General features: G+C 67.1%; 7 protein-coding genes across 12 annotated transcripts; 2 read left to right on the top strand and 5 right to left on the bottom strand.

Annotated features, from left to right (window-relative positions):
• Window positions 1-14: 14 nt before the first annotated feature.
• Window positions 15-3,020, bottom strand: CRELD1 (cysteine rich with EGF like domains 1). 2 transcript variants are annotated; one of them, XM_062631708.1, is made up of 10 exons: window positions 2,970-3,020; window positions 2,377-2,459; window positions 2,174-2,284; window positions 2,003-2,094; window positions 1,731-1,907; window positions 1,559-1,654; window positions 1,391-1,474; window positions 1,197-1,292; window positions 968-1,111; window positions 15-886 (listed from the first exon to the last, which is right to left on the bottom strand). In XM_062631708.1, exons 1-10 carry the CDS (start codon window positions 3,003-3,005, stop codon window positions 666-668), a joined length of 1,140 nt encoding a protein of 379 aa, XP_062487692.1. In that variant the 5' UTR covers window positions 3,006-3,020; the 3' UTR covers window positions 15-665. The 2 variants fall into 2 exon arrangements, with proteins under 2 accessions (XP_062487692.1, XP_062487691.1); XM_062631707.1 differs by having other exon boundaries at window positions 2,814-3,005.
• A 731-nt stretch (window positions 3,021-3,751) lies between these two features.
• Window positions 3,752-7,912, bottom strand: IL17RC (interleukin 17 receptor C). 2 transcript variants are annotated; one of them, XM_062631674.1, is made up of 17 exons: window positions 7,501-7,912; window positions 7,409-7,430; window positions 6,958-7,304; window positions 6,710-6,821; window positions 6,594-6,638; window positions 6,321-6,460; window positions 6,078-6,140; window positions 5,927-5,981; window positions 5,658-5,842; window positions 5,530-5,580; window positions 5,401-5,446; window positions 5,187-5,299; window positions 5,043-5,111; window positions 4,907-4,964; window positions 4,729-4,824; window positions 4,608-4,646; window positions 3,752-4,314 (listed from the first exon to the last, which is right to left on the bottom strand). In XM_062631674.1, exons 1-17 carry the CDS (start codon window positions 7,795-7,797, stop codon window positions 3,767-3,769), a joined length of 2,286 nt encoding a protein of 761 aa, XP_062487658.1. In that variant the 5' UTR covers window positions 7,798-7,912; the 3' UTR covers window positions 3,752-3,766. The 2 variants fall into 2 exon arrangements, with proteins under 2 accessions (XP_062487658.1, XP_062487659.1); XM_062631675.1 differs by having other exon boundaries at window positions 6,078-6,137; window positions 6,315-6,460; window positions 7,501-7,593.
• Window positions 7,904-12,306, bottom strand: IL17RE (interleukin 17 receptor E). Of its 2 annotated transcripts, XM_062631673.1 has the most exons (16): window positions 11,877-11,989; window positions 11,775-11,790; window positions 11,377-11,532; window positions 11,159-11,265; window positions 10,948-11,071; window positions 10,726-10,865; window positions 10,583-10,651; window positions 10,432-10,498; window positions 10,166-10,353; window positions 9,985-10,032; window positions 9,856-9,901; window positions 9,604-9,752; window positions 9,458-9,526; window positions 9,321-9,372; window positions 9,141-9,242; window positions 7,904-8,937 (listed from the first exon to the last, which is right to left on the bottom strand). In XM_062631673.1, the coding sequence occupies exons 1-16, from the start codon at window positions 11,979-11,981 to the stop codon at window positions 8,336-8,338; spliced, it is 2,040 nt and encodes a 679-aa protein (XP_062487657.1). In that variant the 5' UTR covers window positions 11,982-11,989; the 3' UTR covers window positions 7,904-8,335. The 2 variants fall into 2 exon arrangements, with proteins under 2 accessions (XP_062487657.1, XP_062487656.1); XM_062631672.1 differs by lacking the exon at window positions 11,775-11,790 and having other exon boundaries at window positions 11,877-12,306.
• On the bottom strand, window positions 12,101-13,553 carry JAGN1 (jagunal homolog 1). 3 transcript variants are annotated; one of them, XM_062631680.1, is made up of 3 exons: window positions 13,465-13,553; window positions 12,879-12,976; window positions 12,101-12,791 (listed from the first exon to the last, which is right to left on the bottom strand). In XM_062631680.1, exons 2-3 carry the CDS (start codon window positions 12,965-12,967, stop codon window positions 12,329-12,331), a joined length of 552 nt encoding a protein of 183 aa, XP_062487664.1. In that variant the 5' UTR covers window positions 12,968-12,976; window positions 13,465-13,553; the 3' UTR covers window positions 12,101-12,328. The 3 variants fall into 3 exon arrangements, with proteins under 3 accessions (XP_062487664.1, XP_062487662.1, XP_062487663.1); XM_062631678.1 differs by lacking the exon at window positions 13,465-13,553 and adding an exon at window positions 13,071-13,204; XM_062631679.1 differs by lacking the exon at window positions 13,465-13,553 and adding an exon at window positions 13,066-13,196.
• Window positions 13,195-14,931, top strand: RPUSD3 (RNA pseudouridine synthase D3). The gene is made up of 9 exons (XM_062631676.1): window positions 13,195-13,275; window positions 13,474-13,541; window positions 13,618-13,662; window positions 13,756-13,852; window positions 13,922-14,029; window positions 14,104-14,188; window positions 14,266-14,392; window positions 14,469-14,608; window positions 14,687-14,931. The coding sequence occupies exons 1-9, from the start codon at window positions 13,229-13,231 to the stop codon at window positions 14,864-14,866; spliced, it is 897 nt and encodes a 298-aa protein (XP_062487660.1). The 5' UTR covers window positions 13,195-13,228; the 3' UTR covers window positions 14,867-14,931.
• Window positions 14,932-17,007: 2,076 nt separating this feature from the next.
• On the bottom strand, window positions 17,008-18,694 carry ARPC4 (actin related protein 2/3 complex subunit 4). The gene is made up of 6 exons (XM_062631671.1): window positions 18,547-18,694; window positions 18,331-18,449; window positions 18,025-18,136; window positions 17,842-17,937; window positions 17,549-17,719; window positions 17,008-17,217 (listed from the first exon to the last, which is right to left on the bottom strand). Exons 1-6 carry the CDS (start codon window positions 18,547-18,549, stop codon window positions 17,212-17,214), a joined length of 507 nt encoding a protein of 168 aa, XP_062487655.1. The 5' UTR covers window positions 18,550-18,694; the 3' UTR covers window positions 17,008-17,211.
• Window positions 18,695-19,029: 335 nt separating this feature from the next.
• Window positions 19,030-21,566, top strand: TADA3 (transcriptional adaptor 3). Its single transcript, XM_062631670.1, has 8 exons — window positions 19,030-19,266; window positions 19,356-19,606; window positions 19,738-19,843; window positions 19,987-20,128; window positions 20,243-20,346; window positions 20,436-20,545; window positions 20,652-20,837; window positions 20,917-21,566. Exons 1-8 carry the CDS (start codon window positions 19,060-19,062, stop codon window positions 21,107-21,109), a joined length of 1,299 nt encoding a protein of 432 aa, XP_062487654.1. The 5' UTR covers window positions 19,030-19,059; the 3' UTR covers window positions 21,110-21,566.
• The last annotated feature ends 607 nt before the right edge of the window (window positions 21,567-22,173 follow it).

Raw genomic sequence — 22,173 nt, 5'->3', positions numbered from 1 at the left:
CCTAGCATCCGAGCTGGGTGTGCAGAGCTTTATTTCCTGAGATATGGACACACAGACGGATGGGCACACCCCGATGGACAAACCACGGACAAATGCAACAGCCACGCTCATGCACAGGGCAGGGACCCCCCACCAGCATAGAGCAGGGAGGGGACCCCAACCCCCTGACCCCAGCAGCCTGGGAGGGGAGATGGGCTCTGCCCAGGGATGTGGGGACGAGGGGTTGGGGGGGAGCAGCTCTCCCAGAGCCATGGCTCAGCCCCCACTGCCCCACGGGGATGGGACACACCCACACACACAGGGTTGCATGGGGCCAGCAGCATCACCAGCCCGGCACCCAGCAGTGCCAGAGCACCCCCCGGCCTGCCCCACAACATCCTAACTGCCACAGTGCCAGGTTCCCCCATCCAGCGCCATGGGGCGGGGGGCAGCATGCTGTGCCCCTCCTATCCCAGTGCCACATTGCCAGGCATCACCATGCCGGCCGGAGCAGGCTGTGCGGAACCCCCAGGGATCAGGTACCCCCGGCTCACTCTGCAACAGGGAGGGCAAGACCCTACACTAATGTGGGGCTGGGGGACGCATGCAGGGCACAGCACCACGCACAGGATGCTGCTTCGGCAGCCAGCCCCTCCACCCCAGGCCTGCACCCAACAGCCCCACGGCTATCTGCCCTTCATGAAGCCATCGAGGACGCGGTCGCTGCGGTCAGACAGCCAGTAGCCAGCCATGGCAGCCACGGCGCCGATGAAGATGGCGGTGAAGACCATGTCACCCTTGGCAGCCAGTGTGGCGAGGGCACAGATCATCACCCCAAAGAACATCTGCTGCAGCACCACCACCTCGTCCTCCGTCACGTCGTCAAAGAACCCCTTCTCTGGCGCATCTGCAAGGACGGCGCTTGTAGGGGGGCACAAACGAATGGGGAGACCCTCGCCTCGCTGCCCCACACTGTGTCAGGCCTTACCGGGGGGTTTGTCCTCCACGCACTGCCCATCCCGGCGCACGTGGCCGCGGGCGCAGACGCAGCGGTAGCTGCCCTCCGTGTTCTCGCACACCTCCTGTGCCCCCGTGCACACCGGCTCCTCGGCGCTGGCGCACTCATCCACGTCTGGGGGGAAGGCAGGGATCAGGCAGGGATCCGGCAGGGATCGGGCAGCGGGGAAGGGGCAGAGCTGCCCCCAGGACACACTCACCCAAGCACTTGGCTCCATCCCGCCAATAGCCCTTGTTGCATTTCTTGCAGCGAGCTGGCCCAGCGCCCATGCAGCCGATGCAAGCCGTGGAGCAGTCTGATATGGGGAGAGGAGCTGGGGTCAACAACAGAGAGCCCTCCCAGCCCAGGCCATGGGGAATAACCCATAGCCACCTATACCCAAACCTGCCTGACCTCGGCACTCGTAGGAGCCCTCAGTGTTGACGCAGAACTGGTTGGCTCGGCAGTGCGCCATCTCTGTGCCACACTCATCGATGTCTGCAAGAGAAGAGGGGGGACATCCCCATCAGCCCCATTCACCCCACAGCCTCCAGCCCACCTGCTGCCCACCACAGCCCTCACCAATGCAGCGGTGCTCGTGCAGCACCCAGCCCCTCTTGCAGCGAAGGCAGCTGGAGTCCTCTGGCCCCGTGCAGCGCCCACATGCCCGGTAGCACTCTGTGACAGGGGACAGCAAGTGTGAGAGCCAGGGGGGGACCTCGGCTGTGCACCCCCCCACCATAGCCCTACCGACCGGCACACACGAGGTGGCTCTTGTTCCGTGAAGCCTCGTAGAAGCCATCACCACACTCGGCGCAGAAGGGGCCGCCATAGCCGGGGCTGCAGACGCAGAGGCCGGTGCCGCGGCGCGTGCCATCACCGTCGCATCGCCCGTTGCCGTTGCAGGGCTGCTGGGGCCCACCGGCACAGGCTGCACGGGGAGAGAGCAGCCGGGATGGGGGGCAGCATTCCGGAGGGGGGATCCCTCCATCCCAGGCAGTGCTCGCTCGTGCCGCAGCTACTCACGCCGGCAGTCGGGGCCGTAGGTGCCAGGCGGGCAGCAGAGCGCCAGCGTGTCCATGCACAGCCATTGGAAGAAGTCGGGGTGCTGCTGCCGCCTAGGGAGGGGGGACACAGCACTCAGCACCCTGACACCCCCTTGCCCCACCCCCTCCATGTCCCCATCCCCAGACTTACTCATGGAACCACCACTGCTCCACGTGCTCCTCGCTGCGCTCCAGCAGCTGGTGGCAGGAGAAGTCCGAGGGGGCACAGACACCCTCCAGCACCTCCAGCAGACGGGTCTCGCTATGAGGACAAGGGGGTCAGCACTGGGATGCGTGCATCTCCCGCACAGGGAAACCCGACCCCCCCAAACCCCTTTAACAGGGGGCACCCACCTGTGCTGGTACTTGGCCAACTTCTCCTCCTCCCAGGCCGTGTTGCCCCCACCGAAGCCCTCGTGCTCCGTCCTCTCCAGGCCCTGGGCACGCGGTGGAGGGGGCAGCACAGTGGGAACCCCCTGATAACCCCCAGCCCCATACAGTCCCCTCCCCACTGCAACAAGTCACCCCATGGCCATTCCACCCTCTGCCCACCGCAGACCCCAGCCGCTGTGCCCCCCCGGAACCCCTCATTCCCTTGGGATGCTATAGGGAGCGTAGCCCATAAATACCCCTCCTAAGGAGCACCGTCACCTCCTTGCCCCCCCTAGCCCGTGCTTCCCGCCTTGCTCCCGCTCCCCCATCACCCCCGGGCTGTGCCGCCCCCGTCACCCCGCTCCCCCCATGCAGGGCCCGTGTCCCCCCGTACCCCCAGCCCGCTCCCCGCCCCGCACCCTGATGAAGCTGTCGGCGAGGCCGCGGCAGGCCCGGCACGGTTCGGCCTGGTCCGGGTGCGGGTCCGGGTTGGCGCGGGCGGCCGCCAACAGGACCCCCCCGAGCAGCGCGGCCCCGAGCAGGGCCCCCCCCAGCGCCGCCCCCCCCCGCCGGGCCGGCACCGGCAGCAGCGCGGCCGCCCGCGGCCCCATCCTGCGCCCCGCCCGCGCCGCCTGGCCCCGCCCACTGACTCAGCGACCACCGCCCCCGCCAATGGCAGCGCTCCCGCTGCCCGCGACCCCCCGTTCACAGCCAATCCGCGCCGCCCGCCGGGCCCCGCCTCCCCGCCGCCTTAAAGGGGCCGCCTCCAAGGACACCTGCGGGGTGGGGACCCCGCACCGGCTTCTCGGGGCGCACGGGTCCTGCTCCGGGGAGAGAACCTCAGTCCCCGACCCGCCTGGGCCGGTCCCTATCACCCCCCACTCAAACCGGTCCCAGGTCACCTGCTCCCGTCCAGCGCCCCCCGATTTGCCCGGTTCATCAATCCCCATGAGCTGGTCCAGATCCATCTCATCCCTCCCGACGGTCCCACTTCCCCGTCATCGCCAGTGAGCTGGTCCAGTTCCCTCTCATTCCCCCTCAGATTTGCCCAGTTTCCCATCATCCCCTCTGAACTGTCCAGTTCCCCCTCATCTCACCGGTACTGGCCCAGTTCCCCATGATCCCCCATTAGCGGGTCCAGTTCCCCCTCATCTTCTTCAGATTTTCCCTGTTCCCCATCATCCCACCCCGAACTGGTCCAGTTCCCCCTCATCCCCCCCAAACTGTCCCAGTTCCCCATCCATTCTCCACCCAACCCAGCCCAGACCCCCTCCCTTCCCCAGTTCCCCCCTTTTCCTCCCGCCACCCCTCCCCGTCCATCCCACTTCCCATCTCCCCCACACCACCTGGGCTCGACTCCTGCCATCACTGTTTATTCCCCCACCGCCCGCCGCAGCCCCCCGGCCACTGCCGCCACGTACGGCTCCAGCCACCGTCCCCGCCGCCGCGGTGCTGCCAGCGCCCGCAGGAACCCCATGGTCTCACTGGGCAGAGCGAAGGCAGGGGCTGCCCGCAGCACCGGTGGCACCAACGGCACCAAGGCCTCAAGCCGGGCCACCACGTAGCGCCCATTGCCTGCCGCCAGCTCCGGCACGGCACAGGACAGTGCCGCAGCAAAGGCCTCGCAGGGTGCGGTGGTGGGGACATCACTGGGGCTGGGATCAGCGTCCCACTGGTGCGCGGCAGCCACGGCCGCTGGCGAGAGGAGGATGATGATGGTGTCCCCGCCGCGCAGCGCCCGGTGGTGCTGTGCGTGCAGCCAGGGCAGGGGTCCCCACGCTGCTGCCCCGCTGCCGCCTCCCGGTGCTGCCGCCACGGCCAGCCCCAGCGGGCGCAGGGCTGCCAGGAGGGCACAGGCCGCCCGCTCTGCCACCGGCTCCACCGCGTGCACCAGCAGCGCCCGCCGGCCGCGCAGCGGGGCTGGGGGGCATCGTCAGTGTTTGAACTCATCCCCAGGTACCCTGCAGCCACCCTATGGGGGTGCTTGGGGGGCCACCACCCATCTCCTTACCCACCCTATATAAGACCCATCCCCTTACCCACCCTAAGGAACAGTCACAGTGGGAGGTAGGTTGGGAACCCTACTTCCATAGGATTCCCATCCTCTGCTTTGTCCCCCTACACCCCAACCCAACCTATGGGGCAGCCTGGGAAGCAAGCAGGGACCAGCCCTAATGGGGACCCCCATCACCCTAGGCTCACCCCACACTCACCCTCAGAGCTGTAATCAACCCTCAGGGACTTTAGCCAGCCTGTGGGGAGGAATGGTGGTGAGGTGAGGTCCTGAGAGGGGGGCCTTAGGATGGGAACATTCCCCCCATGGGCACCACTCACCTTTAATGTTCTCCTTCTTCAGCAGGAGCAGGAGCAGGAGGCAGGCAGCTCCCAGCATCACCCCCATCCATGCCAGCACCCAGCGGGCACGCAGGTCTGTGGGGCAGGGACAGTGTCCATGGAGCACCCACAGCACCCACCAGCCCCAAATTGCCGTGGCACAGCCAGGGACACTCACATTTATGTATGGGACAGGCCCAGAGCGTGACCGCGGTGCTGTTCTCATGGTGCCAGATCTGTGGGCACACGGACCTGTCACGCACTGGGGACACATCACACACTGGGCACGTGTCCCCGCTGCTGCCCGCACTGACCTGCCTGCACTGTCCCATCGCCACATCCCGCCGCAGCTCCTGCTCCAGCAGCCCCGGGTGTCCCAGTCCCTGCAACACCAGCACGGGGTGAGCCGGCTGTGCCGCGGTGCCACCGCTACCGGGACACGGGGGCCCTGGGCTCACCGTGCTGGTGAAGCTGGCAAGGGGGGTGCATGTGCCCCGCTCCAGCACACACAGCGAGGTGTTCCCATGGCGCTCCAACAGCAGGATGTCATCGGGGCGGCCGGGCAGTGCTCCTGTGGGTGAGCCAAGGGCTGGGGGGGGATCCAGGGAGGGCTCCTGCCCCACAGCCAGACCTCTGGGGCTGCCCCTGCCCTCCTCCCCCATCTCTACTCACGATCCTGCAGGCACTGGCTCAGCCGGACCTGCCCATGACTCCACACCTACCACAGAGAGCGGGTTAGCAGCACCCAGGGGTGCCCATGGGGCAGCCATAGGGCAGCTATGGGGCAGAGGGGTGTCGTACTTGCACACAAAGGTTGGGGTGTGGCCACAGCCCCCCAAGCTCCTGGGATCCCTGTGGGTGGAAGGGATGCTTCATCAGTGCCACCACAGCCCTCTGGTACTCCCAGTGTGCCATGGAGCCCCACTCACCTGCCCCATAGCGGGGTGCCGCAGGCCGGGCAGTGCTTGGCAGGGCCCGGTGGGTGCTGGTTGCCAGCAGGGAATGAGCTCAGCCGGGAGATCACAGGGGGATGAGAGGGAGCAGGTCAGTGCCTGTGCCTCGGTATGCAGCACCAGCCGGCTGCGTGCCCACAGCTGCTGCCAGGCCTTGGCGTCTGTGGTGGCACCGGACACAAGTGTCACCCCATGGTGTCCCCATGGGTCCCTCTGTGCCCAGCCCAGCCCCATAGCACAGTTACCATGGGAGAAGGGGCACAGGGTGGCCCGCAACGGGTCCTGGGTCTCCAGCCAGACCTGGGAGGGGAGGAAAAGAGAGAAGGATTTGGGGTGTCCATGCTGGCCTCTGGATGCTGGATGGGAGTGGGACACAGTGCCCACCCGCACACTGACCTGCAGGCAGAGGCAGGGCAGCACCTCCTCGGCTGGCAGGCTGTAGCTCACGTTGCTGCTCTGCTACCAGCAACCAGACGTGGGTCACCCCATGGCAACCCCCCCCCCCCAAGCAGTGTCACCCAGCCCAGGGTGACACCAGCGCCCTGCCTGTAACACAGACACGGCTTCCCGGGGACGGGGCAGGGGGGCAGCGGACAGAGCCGGCCAGGGTGGGGGGGTCAGGGAAGGGGTCACACTCACCACAGTCACCACGCGCCCCGGCCCGGCAGTGCCATGGCTTTGATTGTGGTAGAGCCGGAGGGTGTAGCTGTGCCCTGGCATCGCCCCCTGCACCTCAATGACCACCTCCTTGGGCCCCGGGGAGACCTGCAACCTGGGCGCTGCAGCACAGGGCACAGCACCACAGCACAGGGCACAGCACCACAGGGGTCACCCTCACCATCTCCCCCGACATCCTTCACCCAGCCCTCCATAGCGGACATGCACCAAGGTGTGAGGGTCACCATCACCTACCTTGGCACTGGGTGACAGCACTCTGTGCCACAGGCCACGAGCAGTCTGTGGGGACAGGGTGTCAGCAGGCACAGGGGGGATGGTGCTGCCACATTGGGGTGCATGGGGGGGCTCACCTGGTACCCGCTGCAGCTGGCTCAGCCTCCGATGGCCATGCGTGGTGGTGTACGCCGTGACACGGAGTTCGGAGCCCAGCGGTGCCTCAAAGCACCGGAATGTAACCCAGCCCTGGGCAGGAAAACCGCCGCTGCGCTGTGGCAATACAGGAACAGGACCTCCGCACCACAGAGATGCAGCGGTGCCAGCACCCACAGTGCCCAGTGACTGCTGGGGACACCCACCCCTGCTACCCCCACCTCCATACCAGCGTCCGCCCGGGCAGCGCAGTGCCTATGGGTGCCCAGACCTCCATGGCCACGCAGCGGGACGAGGTGTACGTGTGCGCGGCGAGCAGCAGCACCCCGCTGGCGTTGCGCTGAGGCGAGGGGTCCCCATGCTCCGGTGCCCCCCGGTCCGCATCACCGCCGTGCCCTGCCGCAGGGATGCGCGGTCCCGCGGCGCCGCGGGGCACAGCCAGGCGCAGCCGTGCCTCCAGGCAAGGAGAGCAGGCCCTGGCTCCGGTGCAGCGCAGCGCCGGCTCCAGCCGCAGCCGAGACAGGGCCAGCCCGTGGTGAGACCCCTGCGGCTCCATCCCGCACAGCACGTCGGGGTCTGGGTGAGGGAAAGGCAGAGGGTGGCCACGGGTCCGTGGGTGCAGGGTTATGGGCGCATGTCCCACTCCCGCGTGTGCCCTCGGCTATGGCAGTGCCACTTACCCAGGAGGCGGCAGGCGAGGCCCTGGCGGGAGGAGATGGTGAAGCCGGTGCCGCGGTGCCCGGCAGCCCTTGTGCTGGTGCCACCGACCCACCTGCGTGCAGGCCAAGGTGTCCCGGTGAGCACCGAGCCCGCCCGTCACCACCAGCACCAGCACCAGCGGCACCAGCACACCCATGGCGGGGCCGGGGCGCCCCACGCTATCCTCTCCCCACAGCCCCGCTCCCGGCTCCACGGGCCCCGCGGCCGCCACCGGCTCCCGCTTCCTGCTCCGATCCCGGACACCCGGGTCCTCGCTAGTGCCGCCCCGGGGTGGGGCCTCCCTGATCCCCATGGAGAGGATCCAGCGCACGGTGGTTTCAGAACCCAGACCAGCCCGGGAGCCGCACATGGAGCCGTGGTTATGCCATGTCCTGCCCTATACCCCCCTCTTGCCCCCTACCATGCTTCAGGGGAGCACTGGGCACCCCAGCACACGGCATGGATGGACAGCAGGAGAGGGTGAAACGGTGCCTTTATTGCTTCCACCCCAGACACGGTCCTGCTGGCAGCAAGAGCAAGGAGCAGGGCCAGGCTGTGCCCAGCAGTTGCCCCCCATGCCCTGGGCAGGGCAGGGCAGGAGCCCCCCCTGCCACGACTCAACTTCTTCCATTGCTGCTCCAGCCCTCGACCTCCTGTGACATCCCGAGGGGCTTCTCAGGTCCTGGTTTTCCTCTGGAGCAAATCCCTGTGTGGAAATAAAGCTGCCCCTGCCCGGGACAGCACCTCCGCTCCCAGCTCCATGGGCTGGACGCTCATCCCTGTCCACAGCACATCCTATGGCTGGGACCAGCTCCTCCTTGTGCCCCCACGGGCACGGCCGAGCCCTGCACCTCCATAACGGGGGGGCCGCCCCCCCGCAATGCCCAGCTCAGCCCCAGCGCAATCCCTCAAGTGCCGGTAGCCGCTCCGATGTGCCGCGGGGGGGGGCTGCCCTCCCTGGCCCCCAGCCGGTGCAGGAGCCCCCCGACCCCGCCCGGGCAGCAGCGGCGAGGGGCCGGGGGGCTGCCCTTCAGGGCGCCCATCAGCCCGGGCAGCTGCCGGGGCAGGCGGTAGGTGGGCAGGGGCCGCAGTGGCCGGGGGACATCGCGGGGGCTGCAGAGCCGGCTGAAGTACGCCAGGACCCAGCCCCTGCCGCGCCCCGCCGCGCCCAGCTCCCCGTGCAGGCAGGACATGGCCGCCCCGAAGATGTCGTGAGCATCCCCGGGGGGGTCCCCGCCCGCCGCCCCGCCCCGCCACCGGCGGAAGAGCCGGGCGCTGCCGCGGCTCCAGAGGAGCAGCACGGTCCCTCGCTGCCGGCCCACGGTGCCGCGCTGCGCGTACAGCCAGGGCAGGGTCCCCGCCTGCCCCAAGCCGCCCGCTTCCCACAGGTCCAGGCGCACGTCGCAGCCCAGCCCGGCGCGGAGCCGCTCGGCCAGGGCGCACACGAGCCCCAAGTGCTCCTCCGAGTCCGGCGAGTACAGCAGCAGCACGGGGCGAGCGCCCGCGGGACCTGCGGGTGGAGGGGACAGCGGTGACAGCCCTGCCCCGAGCCGCTCCCCATCCCCTGGGGACACACCGGCATCCTCCAAGGGCATCTGACCATCCTGTGCATCCATTCTGCAGCCCAGGGAGGCAGCAGCCCGCGGCACCCCAGCCCTATGGGTGCCATGAGCACTGTTCCCCCGTCCCGCATCCCCCCGGAGTGCCCCTCACCATCATCAGGCCTCCAGGCGCCTCGGCAATTGAGGAGCAGCAAGGTCAACAGCAGCCCCAGCACCAGCGCCAACCCCAGCAGCCCAAAGTGCCTGCGGGAGACTGGGAGAGGGGCAGTGAGGGAATGGGGGTTCCGTGCAACCCCAGTGCCCCCCGTGGCTCCCCGGGACCCTCACTCACCATCGGGACAGAGCAGCTGCTTCCGAGCAAAACGCACATCCGAGCGCCAGACCTGGGGAAGAGGCTGTGTGAGGAGGGGCCGGGTTGGGGTTCGGGTCCCCCCCATTGTGGGGGTGCTGGTACGTGGGTCACCTCACCAGCACGCAGCTGCCCAGGACCTGCATCGGTAGCAGCAGCGCTAGCTCCCCTGGGGCTGAGCCCTCTGGCTGCAAAGCACAAGAGAAGGGTCACTGTGGGTCGGTCCCCACCATGTCCTCCCCCTCTCCAGCCCCACTCCACTCACCTGTGTGACAGTGTAGAGCGGGGGCTCGGGCTCGCACTGCCCGCCCCGGCGCTGGCAGAGGGTTGCACTGAAAGCCGCAGGGATGCTGGAGATGAGGTGCAGGCGCAGCTGCAGCCCTCGGACGCTCACTGAGACGTTCCAGGCGGTCTCTGCGGTCACCAGGGAGAGAAGCAGGGGGCTTGTGGGATGCCCAAGGGGATGAAGGGTGCGAGGGACCCCAGGGCAGGGGTTCCCCTGATCTATAGGGCTCACCTGGCCGGTGGGGACACTCCACGTGGCTGCTGTTCCCATAGGAGAACTGGGGAGAACAGGGATCAGTAAAGGGCTGGGGGAGCCCCAGAGCCCCCCAGCACTGGTGCCCAACTGCCCATGGGGGCTTACCCGAAAGCAGAGCTGGGGGTGCACATCGACCTTGTCCAGTGTATATGCCTGGAATGGGCAGAGAGAGCATCACCATCCCAAACCTGCATAGCCCATGGGCACTGCAGCAACTACCCGCCATCCTCAGGGGCCCCTGGGGGTCTGGTGGGTGCCCCAGCACCCCAAACCCAGGACCCTTTACCTGGTCCTCCTCGCTGGCAGTGGAGTTGGGGATGTCGTGGCACGGTGCAGCCTCAGCTGCCACCTCCCTCCAGCACAGGGTGGCGCGGGGGTGCAGGGGGCAGCTGGCGCTCAGCACCATTGCCATCTGGTCCTTGCTGCTGGTGCTATAGTCGTGGAAGTGCACCGAGGACCACAGCTCGGGGCCATCTGCGAGGCATCGGGTCAGTGGGGCCGGAGGGGGGGACACCCCCAGGACCGGGGTCCCTCCTCCCCATGGGCACTCACAGGCAGCCAGCTGGTTGCGGAAGGGGCAGCGCTTGCTGCGTGTGCTGTCGTGGTGCGGGTAAGAGGCCTGGGGGAGCAGAGTGGGGGGGGGGTCAGGGCAGGATGAGCCCTCGCTGCATGGGCCCAGAGGCCACGGGGATGGGCAACGCACCTCGATGCATAAGCAGGGCACCAGGAACTCGTATGGCAGTGAGATGCGGTGGCCCCCCAGCACCAGCACCTATGGTATGGAGGCAGAATTGGTGGAGGAGAACACGGGTCCCAGCCTGGTGTGGTGGGGAACGGAGCCGTTACCTGCTGGTGGAAGGGCCGGGGCAGCTCCTCACACTCCAGGGCGAGCTGATGGCACAGCCGCACCATGAGGGCCGGGCCGTCAGGCACCCACACTTCGATGGTCCTTTCCTCGGGCACCCACGTATGGGTGAAGATGGGTCCTGTGGAGCAGGCAGGGGTCAGCTGGTGCCCGTGTGTGTGTCCCCCATCCCTCGAGACCCCCCCGGTCCCCTCCAGCCTCACCGGGCGGTTCAGCAGTGACCAAGTGGCTGCGGCTGAGGGTCCAGCCTCGGTCGGGGATAGTGTGGAGGGAGACAAGGACCTGCCGGCCGCTCTCCACCGGGAAGCAGTCGAACTGTACCTGCCACTGCGGGAACCGGGGTGTGTGTGTGTGGGGGGGGGAGTTCAGCGGGACACCGACGGCTCCGCCCCATCCAACCCACCCCAGACTCACCGGTGAGCTGCCCGCTGCCCGGTGCCGCCGCCACACCTGCAGCCAGCTTGCCCGGTTGGAGCCAAGCTCCAGGAAGTTGAGCTGGAGCCCGCGGACATCACCGAGCTCTGCGGGAAACCAGCGTGTGGAGCAGGCACGGGTGGGAGATGAGCCCCCAGCTCCCCTTTACCCCCACATCCCCCCCACCGACGGGGGGTGCGCGGTGCCCCTGCCCGTACCTGCGGCGGGGAGGGCCAGGCGCACCCGCAGGCAGGGCTGGCAGCGCTGCGAGTGCAGGCACAGGCGGGCCCTGCCCAGCTCCAGGGCGGGTGCGTTCAGCGGCGGCCCGGACCGGGACGGGCGGCGGCACCGGGGGCGGCTCAATGTGCTGTCGGCTGCGGGGAGGGGAGAGCAGAGAGCGGCGGCCGTGTGCCGGGGTCCGCGTACAGCCGGGACCGAGAGTCCATGGCGGGCCGGGTGTTCGGCACACCGGGAATCACCGGGAAGGGGGAGCCCCGAGAAGAGAGAACCGCGGGGAAGGAGAACCCCCGGCTTCAGGACCCGGTATCCGCGAGCGGATGGAGCCCCGCGTTCGCAGCCCTATCCTGGTCCCAGACCCGGTCCCGAAGCTACTCACCGGTGGCCCAGCACTTCTGCAAGGAAAGACACCGGAGTGAGCGCGGCGCCGCCAGCCCCCCCGCCTCCCTCCCCATCGCCTCCCCGTTCCCCCGTCGCTCACGAAGTTGGAGGAGACCCGGAGGCGGGTGACGACGGCTCCGGTCCCGGTGAGCGGCAGCAGCAGCAGCAGCAGGGCAGCGGCAGCGAGCAGCACCGAGCGCCCCATGGCCGCTCCGCTCCGACCCGCTCCGCGCCCCGCCCCGGGCCGGCCCCGCCGCATTCCTCCGCCGGCACGTGTGGCCCCGCCGCTCCGCCCGCCCCGTCACCGGGCGGCACAGACACGCGTGGGAGCGCGGAGCTGCTTTATTTCCATACAGAAACACGCGGAGGATCGGCACCCCCTCCCCAGCACCGGGTCTCCCCCCCCCGTTACATGCGATCCCGGAGCCGTGGCATGGCTCAGACACGTTGGTCCCGGGATGGTGGGGGGGGGGAGCCCGCACCGGAGCCGCGCCAGCGCTGCCCCATAGGGCCCGGTTGCAGAGCTCCATCCCTCACAGACCCCATCGCTCCTCATTTCTTCTTCTTCTCCTGCGTGCTGGTGAACCAGGAGTCCAGCAGCTTCTTGCTGTAGTAGAGCTGCCAGCCGTGCACCTGAGCGGCCACCACCACCACCAGGTACATGACGGACACAGCCGAGAAGCCAAAGATGAAGCGGTAAGCTTTGCCGTGCCGGTAGAGCTGCTGCGCCATGGGGAACATCTCCATAGCCCCATAGATGAGCGGGGCCACGGAGAAGAGCCCGGTGCTGATCATGGAGAGCACCAGGTAGCTGATGTTGTTGCGGGGGAAGGAGAGGAGGCCCAGCAGCGAAGGCAGGATGCTGAGCAGGTACGGGTACTCCCACTGGTAGGGCATGGCCACTTGGTCGTGGGGCAGCAGCTTGAGGTGCCCCACGCACATCTGGGCCAGCAGCAGCAGCCAGATGCACACGTGTGTGTAGATCAGCTTCTTGATCTCGGACTTCAGGGTCACGCTGCGGGGGGGAGCACAGGGCATCACCGGGTGATGGAGGGGGGACACGGATCCCCGCACGCACACCCGCATCCGCCCGGGCACCCACCTCATCTGGTAATGCGAGGCCACACGCTCCCGGTGCTGGAAGTCGCTGCCGTCGGTGCCGGCGGCGCGGGGCCCCCCGCGGGAAGCCATGGTGCTGCCCTGGGGAGGCACAGAGTGAGCGGGACGGGACGGGACGGGACCGACCCCCCCCCCGTGACACCGGGTGAGACCCCCCCCCCCCGCCGCACCCCACCTGCCGGCGGGACGCTCTGCCCGCACTTCCGCCTTTCTATAGCCGCAGCCCCGCCGGCACCGACCGCGGAGGTAGGCCGCTCTGCGCTGCCGGAGGGGCGGCTCTATGGTAGGTGCGAGGAGCGCCCCCGTCCGGCTCCGCCTCCGCGCCGTGACGACATGGCGGCCGGGCTGGCGCGAGCGGGGCGGCGGGCGAGAGCGGCGGGGTCAGACTGGGGGGGGGCCATAAACGGGGGAGGGGGGACGGGACGTAACCGGGGAGGGGGCGTGTGTCCTATAACCGGGGGTTTACAGTAACCGGGAAGGGGGGGGTGTCCCATAACCGGGTGGTGACCAACAACCAGGAGGGGGGGGTGTGGGGGTGTGTGTGTTCCACTCGTGCCCCCCCCACTCACACCCCACAGATGGAGGCGGCCGCTGGGCCCTGAGGAGACGCTGGGGCTACTGGAGGCCTCTGTGGTGCACCGGGAAGGTACCAAAGGGGAACGGGGGTGGGGGGGTGGGGGGGTGGTATGTCGGTCACATCCTGACCCGCATCCCGTCACCAGGAGCCGTGCTGGCGCTGAGCAAACCCCACGGCCTGCCTGTGCTGGGTGAGTGCGGGGCGGGGGGTGCAGGAATTGGGGAGGGATCGGGTTTGGGGGCACAGCGTGTGCTGACCTCCACCCCCCCCGCTCCTTGCCTAGGGCGGCCCGGGGAGCTGAGCCTGGCCGTGCTGCTGCCGGCACTGCGGCGGCGCCTGGGGCTCCCGGCCGAGCTCCACGTGGTGAAGGCTCCGGCCAGGTACGGGTGAAGGGGGCTCAGGAGGGGCCGCTCCCCCTCTATGGGGCTCAGGGCTGTCACATCCCACAGGGAATACTCCGGCCTCACCCTCCTGTCCAGCTGCCATCGAGCCACCGAGGAGCTCCAGCAGTTCTTCACCGGTGCTCGCCAGCGAGGCCAGTACCCAGTCACGTACCGGTGAGTCCCCGGGGTGTCACCATGGCACCGTGGAGGGGTCCTGTCCCCTCCTCACCCCCCCCTTCTCCCCACAGCGCCGTCACCGTCGGGGTCCCGGCAGAGCCAGAGGGCGAGATCCGCACCGGGCTGCGCTGGCAGCAGCAGGGTGACACCGCTGTGGTAAGGGGGTGCTGGGGGGTACGGGCACAGGGAGGGTGACCCGGAACGGGGGGCTGAAGGCTGTGGTGGTGCCGCAGGTGGTGCCGGTGCCGGCGCCGGGACGCGGGAGCCTGGCCAGGAAGGAGGTGAAGAACACCCTGACACGGTACCGGGTGCTGGGGGCCGCGGGGGGCTGCGCCCTGCTCCAGCTCCAGCCCAGGACGGGTGAGTGGTGTCCCAAAACCCCTCACTGTCCCCACCCGCCCACCATGATCCCACTGCCCTTCCCACTGCCTTCCAGCCTTCCCGGAGCAGCTCCAGGTTCACCTGACCCTGCTGCTGTGCCCGGCTCTGGGTGACCACCAGCACTCGTCCCGGGTGGGCAGGGTGCTGGGGGTGCCCTTCCTCCTGCCCCCCGAGCCCGCTGCACCCCGCACACAGGTACATGGCCGCGGTGGGTGCTGGTTGGGGGCTCAGCACAGCCCCCAGGGCCCCACTGAGCTGCTGCTCCCATTGCAGGTGCTGGACGAGGCGCTGCTGCAGAGATTGGGGCTCTCCCCGCAGCAGGTTCGGCACCTCCCAATCCACATCCACCTGCAGGAGCTGGTGCTGCCGCAGGGCCCGATCCGTGCCCCACCACCACTCCCTTTCCTGCGCACGCTGCAACGCCTGGGGCTGCCTGGGCACCTGGAGCGGTAGCACCCATGGGGGGACCCCCAACCCAGTGCCTTCTGCCGCCCTATTAAATCCCCATCTCTCGCCGCGGTGTCGCAGCACTCGTTTCTTCTCCTGGGGACACATCATCAACATGTGACACCAGTGCCTGACCTGGTTCCCACTGCCGGTGTCACCACTGCCACGGCTCTGTCTCGCAGCGGTGACCGCAAGCAGGAGCAGAGGCGGCTTTTCCTGCCCCGGTTCCTGCCCACAGACCCGGTTACCACTGCACTGTGGGGTTTTGAAACACGGTCAGTGTGTTTCAGTAATGTTTCATCACCCCACAGTTGGTGGGGTGGGCGTCCCTGTGCAGTGACAGGTTCTGGTTGAGGTAAGGGGGATGGGGTTGCTGCCGTGCTGCCCCACTTAGGATGGGCATGATGCTGTCCCCTCCTTCATGGCCTGCAGCAGGTCTTCTGCCCGCCTGCGGGTGCTGCCGCATGACCCCTGCCTGCAGCACAGCTCGGCTGCCCAGGGCATGCAGGCAGGGTCCTTGGTGGGACTTCAGCTGGTGGAGGGGGTGCCTTGGGCAGGGCACTGGCCCCACAAGGGCAGAGTGACTTGAGCCCTCTGGAGCAGGGGTTTGGGCTGTGGTGGTGCCTGGGGGACAGAGCCAGAGGAGAAGGAGCGTAATTGCCCCAGAGGAGCTGGCTGGACCTGTGCTGCTCCAGCCTGTGGGAGCTGAGTAGTTCTGCCCTTTGGCTTGGGCATCACAGGAGGCTTGGTGTCCATAAGTGACTTGGAGACCACAGAAGGTTTGGGTACCAAAGGTGACAGGCACCACAGCACCACGTCCCCAGCATCCCCAGGCTCTCACTTTGGTGGTGAAGGCTCTGATGCCATTGAAGTGGTTCACCACCTGGTGGTCCTGCAGCAGCCAAAAGTTGACATCTTCTCTCTGGCTGGTCCAGATGAAGGTCAGTGTCTGGTCCCTCACCATAGAGGACTGCAGGAGGGACAGAGGGGACTGGGGTGGGCTGTGGAGCCCCCATCCCACCTCACCACCCAGCCCAGGCTGTGCCCTGCGGAGTCCAGCCCTGGTCCTCACCACTAACCATGATGTTGTGGATGCCACCAAGGTCCTCATCATATCAGTGGGCATCCTCCTCCTCTGGAGGCTCCAGGATCTCCACTGAGGGCTGAGCCCAGCAGGATGCCAACCCTGGCTCTGGACCCAGCGCTGACTCCCACTGCTCATTGCCCCTGTCTTCATCCAGCAGCTTCCAGGTGTCCTGCTGCTGCCACAAGAGGGTGCCCACCCTGATGGTGTTGGAGAACTTCTCCACACAGCCCCGTGCCCGAAGCACGTTGTGGATGATGGGGTAGGTGCCCCGCACCATGAAGATCTTCCCCTGGGGAGGGATGCAAGTGTTCAGGCATAAATGCAATAAACACGTGTACCTGGCATGTTGTAAGGGGTGTGTGTAATCAGGCCTCACCTCGACAGCCTCCTCCATGTGCTGACTGCTCCTCAGCAGCTCCATGGTGACCAAGCATGCACCAGGTCAGAGCTTCGTGCCGGAGTCCCGGCTGCTCTGCAACCCCCAGGGATGCCTCATAGGGCCCAAAGGTCACACTCAGCCCCCCAACACCACTAGGAACATCGCTTACTCTGGCAGCCCCCCCCCCCAAGTCTGTGTGTCAACGAGAGGGTGACTCCTTTGCATCCCCAGAGACCAAGTGCATCCCTTCTCCCCTTGGGGACTGAGGTCGGGTCCAACACATGGACCCCCCCAACCCTGCACCAGCCCTGGTCACCGCACTGGCCCCACTACCCCAAAGGGGTACAAACACCAGCCCCCCGTGTCATGTGTGCCACCCCCATCCTCCCAAACCCCTTTCTCGACCCCTTTCACATGGAGATGCCCTCAAGCCCTCAAACTCTTTCGTGCCCCACATCCTGAGCCCTCTCCCCCAACATCCTCGCTCAATCCCAATTATCCCCCCTTTTAAGGCCACCCCCTTGCTCCTCCCACCACAGGTCCTGCCCCCACCGTCGGGACCGCCCCCTCCATTTGCAGTTGCTATGGAGCTCCATAAGGAGCCGGGCATTCCACATCCCCGGGGGGGTCCACGGTGTCTGCCCCCCGCTGCGGCGAGAGGAAAGAGCCCAAGGCAGCGGCTACAGCAAACGAGACCGTTTATAAAACACGACGAGACACGGGAACGGCCGGGGCCGCTCTGCCGCAAGCGGGCGCTGCTCCCGGCCCGGCCCCCCCGGCACGGTGAGGGGCAGGCAGGGCCCGGCCCGGCCCGGCCCGGCCATCCTCGGTGGGGAGCGGGAGCAGGCACAAGCGTTGGGGAGCCACGGGGTCCTGCACCACGGCCTAGAACTGCAAGGCAAGAGGAGAAGAGAGGTGGCTGTGAGCCCCTATGTGAACCAGCACCCCGGGGCTGTGCCCTTGGTGGCTGCTGCCTCCCCCCCCAGCGTGCTCTGGGGATCCCAAACCCAGCACTTCCCACGCAAAGGGGGTATGAGCATCCCCCCACCCTGGGCATCCTCCCACCCTGTCTCCAAGAGGGTCTTGGGCACACTGGCACTGCTGTCCCCATAGGTGGGATTGGGGGGCTCTGGGCATTGGAACCACACTGGCTTGGAGCTCCACACCCCACTCCCAAAATCCCAACACGAGGAATCCACCTCCTCCCTTTCCCAAGCCTCACGTTCTTGAGGAATTCCTCCGCCACGATGCGGGCCCTGGCGTTGACAGACAGCTTCATCTCGCTGATCTCCTTGTCGATCTCCTCCATGAAGTGGATGACAAAGTCCACCAGCTTGTGCTTGTACATCTGCTCCGTGTGGAAGTTCGTGATCAAGAAGCTGATGTCATAGCCCTGGGGAAGAGAGAAGCACCCTGCGGATGAACACCTGGGACACCAACCATGCACCCTCACATCCATCTCTGGAGACACCCCCCCCCCGGTGATGGGAGCTCGGCCCCATCCCAGCCCCTCACCTCCACGGGCTTCCTGCGCAGGATGAAGAAGTTCTCAGCCCTCATCATCATGAAGCGCATGAATTTGTGGCACAAGATCTTCTCGATCTCATCGGCCTGGGGAGAGGGAAGAGAAGGGAAGTGAGAGGGAAGCGAGGAGGAAGAGAAAGGGGACTGAAGCTTCCCCCTGCGGCCAAACCTCACCTGCTTCACCGCGATGCTGACGCGCACGGAGTTAATGGAGCCCTCGATGAGCACCTTCTCCTTCTCGTTCCTGCTGATGATCACCGGCTGCAACAGCAGCTCTTTGCTGCTCCTGCGAGCAGAGGAACGGCAGCGCTGACTCACAGGGAAGCGTTTACAGCTCAGCAACGGGGATGGGGGGGGATCAGAACCGGACGGGGATGGGGAGCCGCGGGGAGGCTCCTTCCTTCTCGCTGATACGGGATGCTTCGAGGCGTCCATCCCCAACCAGCCCCCCCCGGGATCCCGGCCCGCTCCCCGCCGTACCTGACTTCCACCTCGGGCTTGTTGTGCCGCTCCACCACCTGCGAGGAGAAGTTCTCGAGGCACAGCGCGGCCTGCAGCGTGGCGCGCACCGCGTTCAGGTACGGGCGCAGCGTGGCGGTCTGCGGGGACACGGCGGCATCAGCACCGGTACCGGTACCCGCGGCTCCCCCCGCCCCGCTGCCCCTCCCGGCCCCGGCCCGGTGCCCCCCGCCCTACCATGGTGGCTGCTGCGGTCCGGTGCCGCCAGGCGGAAGTAGCCGGTCACCTCTTCCCCGATGCGCGGCACCTCCCACTGCGGCGGGAAGGGGGTGACTGGTGTCTGCTACCTCCCCCTATCCCCAGCTGAGGGCCCGGGAGAGGGTAGCGAAGCCTCTCCGAGGCACAGAGGTAGAGTGCGGCTGGGATGAGGCCTCGCTGGAGAACGGGAGCGGAAGAGGCGTCCCGCAGCGGGATCCCGCACCGCTTCACCACCCCCTCCTCCGCTGTGCTTGGTACGCTCCAGTCAGGGCTTCCATATTAGGGAAGCGAGATGGAAAGAGGGCCGGGCCAATGAGCGATGGGCACCGGGCGTGGCTGGGCCAATCGGAGAACGCGAGGGGCGGGGCGAGCACCACGGACGGCGGCCGGAAGGGGCGAGCGGCCCTGCAGCCCCTCGCTCCGCTCCGGTATCACCCCCCCCCGGTTCCGCCGCAGCCCCGGTGCCCGCCGCAGCCCCCGGTGCCCGCCGCCATGTCCGAGCTGAAGGACTGCCCGCTGCAGTTCCACGACTTCAAGTCTGTGGACCACGGGAAGGTTTGCCCGCGGTACACGGCCGTGCTGGCCCGCTCCGAGGACGACGGCATCGGCATCGAGGAGCTGGACACGCTGCAGCTGGAGCTGGAGACGCTGCTCTCCTCCGCCAGCCGCCGCCTCCGGGTGCTGGAGGCCGAGACTCAGGTGCCATAGGGATGCTCCTCATCCCGGCCCTCCAGCTGCCTGCATCCCTCCCAGCCCGGAGCCGACCGCGGGTATCCCTCTCTTTCCAGATCCTGACGGATTGGCAGGATAAGAAGGGCGACCGGCGGTTCCTGAAGCTGAGCAAGGAGCACGATGTGGGCACCTCTGTCAAGCACGGGAAGCCCAAAAAGCAGAAGCTGGAGGGCAAAGGGGGGCACGGGACCGGGCCTGGCCCCGGCAGGCCCAAATCAAAGAACCTGCAGCCCAAGATCCAGGAATACGAGTTCCAGGATGATCCCATTGACGTGCCCCGCATTCCCAAAAATGATGCTCCAAACAGGTGGGTGTTGGGGCTGCAGCTCCCGGTGTGAGGGCTGGCTCCAGGGAAGAGGTGCCTGGAGGGAAGGGGTTGTGTGCCAGCTCCCACGGGATGCCCTGGGGCTCTCCATCACAGCTCATCCATCCTGACAGGTTTTGGGCATCGGTGGAGCCGTACTGCGCCGACCTCACCAATGAGGAGGTCAGAGTCCTGGAGGAGCTGCTCAAGCCGCCAGAGGATGAGGCTGAGCATTACAAGGTGAAAACCCCCCAAACCCATTTCCTACCCTCACTTTTCCCTGCTCCTTCCTGCACCTCACAGCCAGTGCTCCTGCCTGGAATGATGCCACGGTGCTGATGAGGCAGGAGGCTCTGGGACCTGTGAGAGCCCTGCTCCTGCAGATCCCGCCCTTGGGGAAGCATTATTCCCAGCGCTGGGCCCAGGAGGACCTGCTGGAGGAGCAGAAGGATGGAGCCCGGGCCGCAGCTGCTGCTGACAAGAAGAAAGGTGTCCTGGGACCCCTGACCGAGCTGGACACCAAAGGTGCAGGCACTGTCAGGAGGGGTTGTGAGCATCCACACCAAGCCCTGGGGGCGGAGGGTGTCCTGTCCCGCTGCTCACCTCTGTTTGGGGCTTTTCCATCTTGCTTCCTCGCAGATGTTGATGCTCTCCTGAAGAAGTCAGAAGCCCAGCATGAGCAGCCAGAGGACGGGTGTCCCTTTGGGCCGCTGACGCAGCGTCTCCTGCAGGCCCTTGTGGAGGTGAGTGGGCTCCGTGGGGCTGTGCCAAGCCCATATCCCATATCCCACCACGCTCCAGCGCTGTGACCACTTCGTGCTCTGCTCACCAGGAGAACATCATCTCCCCCGTCGAGGACTCCCCCATCCCCGAGATCGCCGGCAAGGACTCGGGAGCTGATGGTGCTGGAACGTCTCCCCGCAGCCAGAACAAGCCCTTCAGGTGAGCGGGCGAGCTGGGCCCGGGGCTCGGTGCCTTCCCTGCCCGGTGCTGAGTGTTGGGGAGCGAAGCAGCGTGGTGGGAGCAGCTTCCACTCTGCACCCCGCAGTGTCCCACACACGAAGTCCCTGGAGGGACGCATCAAGGAGGAGCTGGTGGCCCAGGGTCTGCTGGAGTCGGAGGACCGGCCGGCAGAGGACTCGGAGGACGAGGTCCTGGCGGAGCTGCGCAAGAGGCAGGCAGAGCTCAAGGCGCTCAGCGCCCACAACCGCGCCAAGAAGCACGAGCTGCTGCGGTGAGAGCGGGCAGGGATCGGGGTGCAGGGGGTTGCTGACAAGCAGGAAGGTGTGGACATGACACCCCCATGTCCATAGGCTGGCCAAGGAGGAGCTGCACCGGCAGGAGCTGCGGCAGCGTGTTCGCATGGCTGACAACGAGGTGATGGATGCCTTCCGCAAGATCATGGCAGCCCGGCAGAAGAAGCGAACGCCCACCAAGAAGGAGAAGGACCAAGCTTGGAAGACCCTGAAGGAGAGAGAGAGCATCCTCAAGCTGCTGGATGGGTAATGGGGGCTGAGGATACCCCCAGGCCACGGACTTAAGCAGCCAGGGGTGGTGGCTGTGTCCCTGCCACCTGCAAGGTGCCAGCACGCCTGTGCTCACCGTGCAGTGTGGGACAGAGGGGTGCAGGTGCCTGCATGCCCCAGGCCTGCTTGGCCACCTGACATGGGGCTGTCACCCACCCAGGAGACATGAGGGTCCCCCCCTCACCGGTAGCTTCCACTCCTGTGTCCCTCTTATTCGGGGTGGGTGACACCAGCCAGGCCACCACAAGGAATGGACATTGATGGTGGCTGTGGTGCAGTCCCCACAGTCTCTTATCCCTCCCCATGGCCCTGGGGGGCTTATCCCAACCACCCAGTTGGGGTGTGGGGTGGGAAGGGACACACTGGGGTGATATCCGGGCTCCCCATGTACTGTTGTTTTCTACCACCGTGTAGAAATAAAGGCAGCTCTGGTGTAAGCAATGGTGTGATGGCTTTGGGGATATTTGGGGGGGGGGGGCAGGATGCCATAGGGTGGGAATGGGGGGGGGTCCTGCTTATACTGGGCTCAACGTGAAGGGGACAACAATCTCAAGGTCCCCAACCCCTCCCCACACCCCCATGAGATGGGAACTGGGGGGGGTGTCCAAACCCACGTGTGCGTGTGCCCATGTCCCCCCTTCATCCCGCGCCGCCAAACTCCCGCGTAGCCGCGCGCGTCCGCGCCAAACCCGGCCCTTCCCATTGGGTGGCCACACCCCCGTTCCCCGTGACGTCAGCGCTGGGAGGCGTCACCACCGCCGGGGGCCCGGGGCCACCGCAGAGTCGTCGGTAAGGGGTGAAGGGACGGTGTTGAGAGGGGGGAAACGGGGGAAACGCGTCATTATGGGGACCCCCAAACGCACCCAGAAGCGTTGCTTGGGCCCTTCCCGGTGCCCGCCGGTGCGGGCGGGCACCGGGAGGGGCCCAATGCGTCTTCCCCCCACAAAACACCCCAAACTTCGTTATCCCCATCACCACCACCCATGGACCGCATCCCTTTATCACCCCCGTTGTGCCCGCACTGACCGCGGTGGTGTCATGGAC

The sequence above is a fragment of the Pezoporus occidentalis genome, unplaced genomic scaffold (assembly GCF_034315485.1).
Source record: "Pezoporus occidentalis ecotype Australia unplaced genomic scaffold, CSIRO_AGI_Poc_V1 ctg371, whole genome shotgun sequence".
In the NCBI taxonomy this organism is placed as follows: Eukaryota; Metazoa; Chordata; class Aves; order Psittaciformes; family Psittacidae; genus Pezoporus; species Pezoporus occidentalis.
The sequence above is the reverse complement of the archived record's forward strand: the minus strand, read 5'-3'. Positions and strand labels throughout refer to the sequence as shown.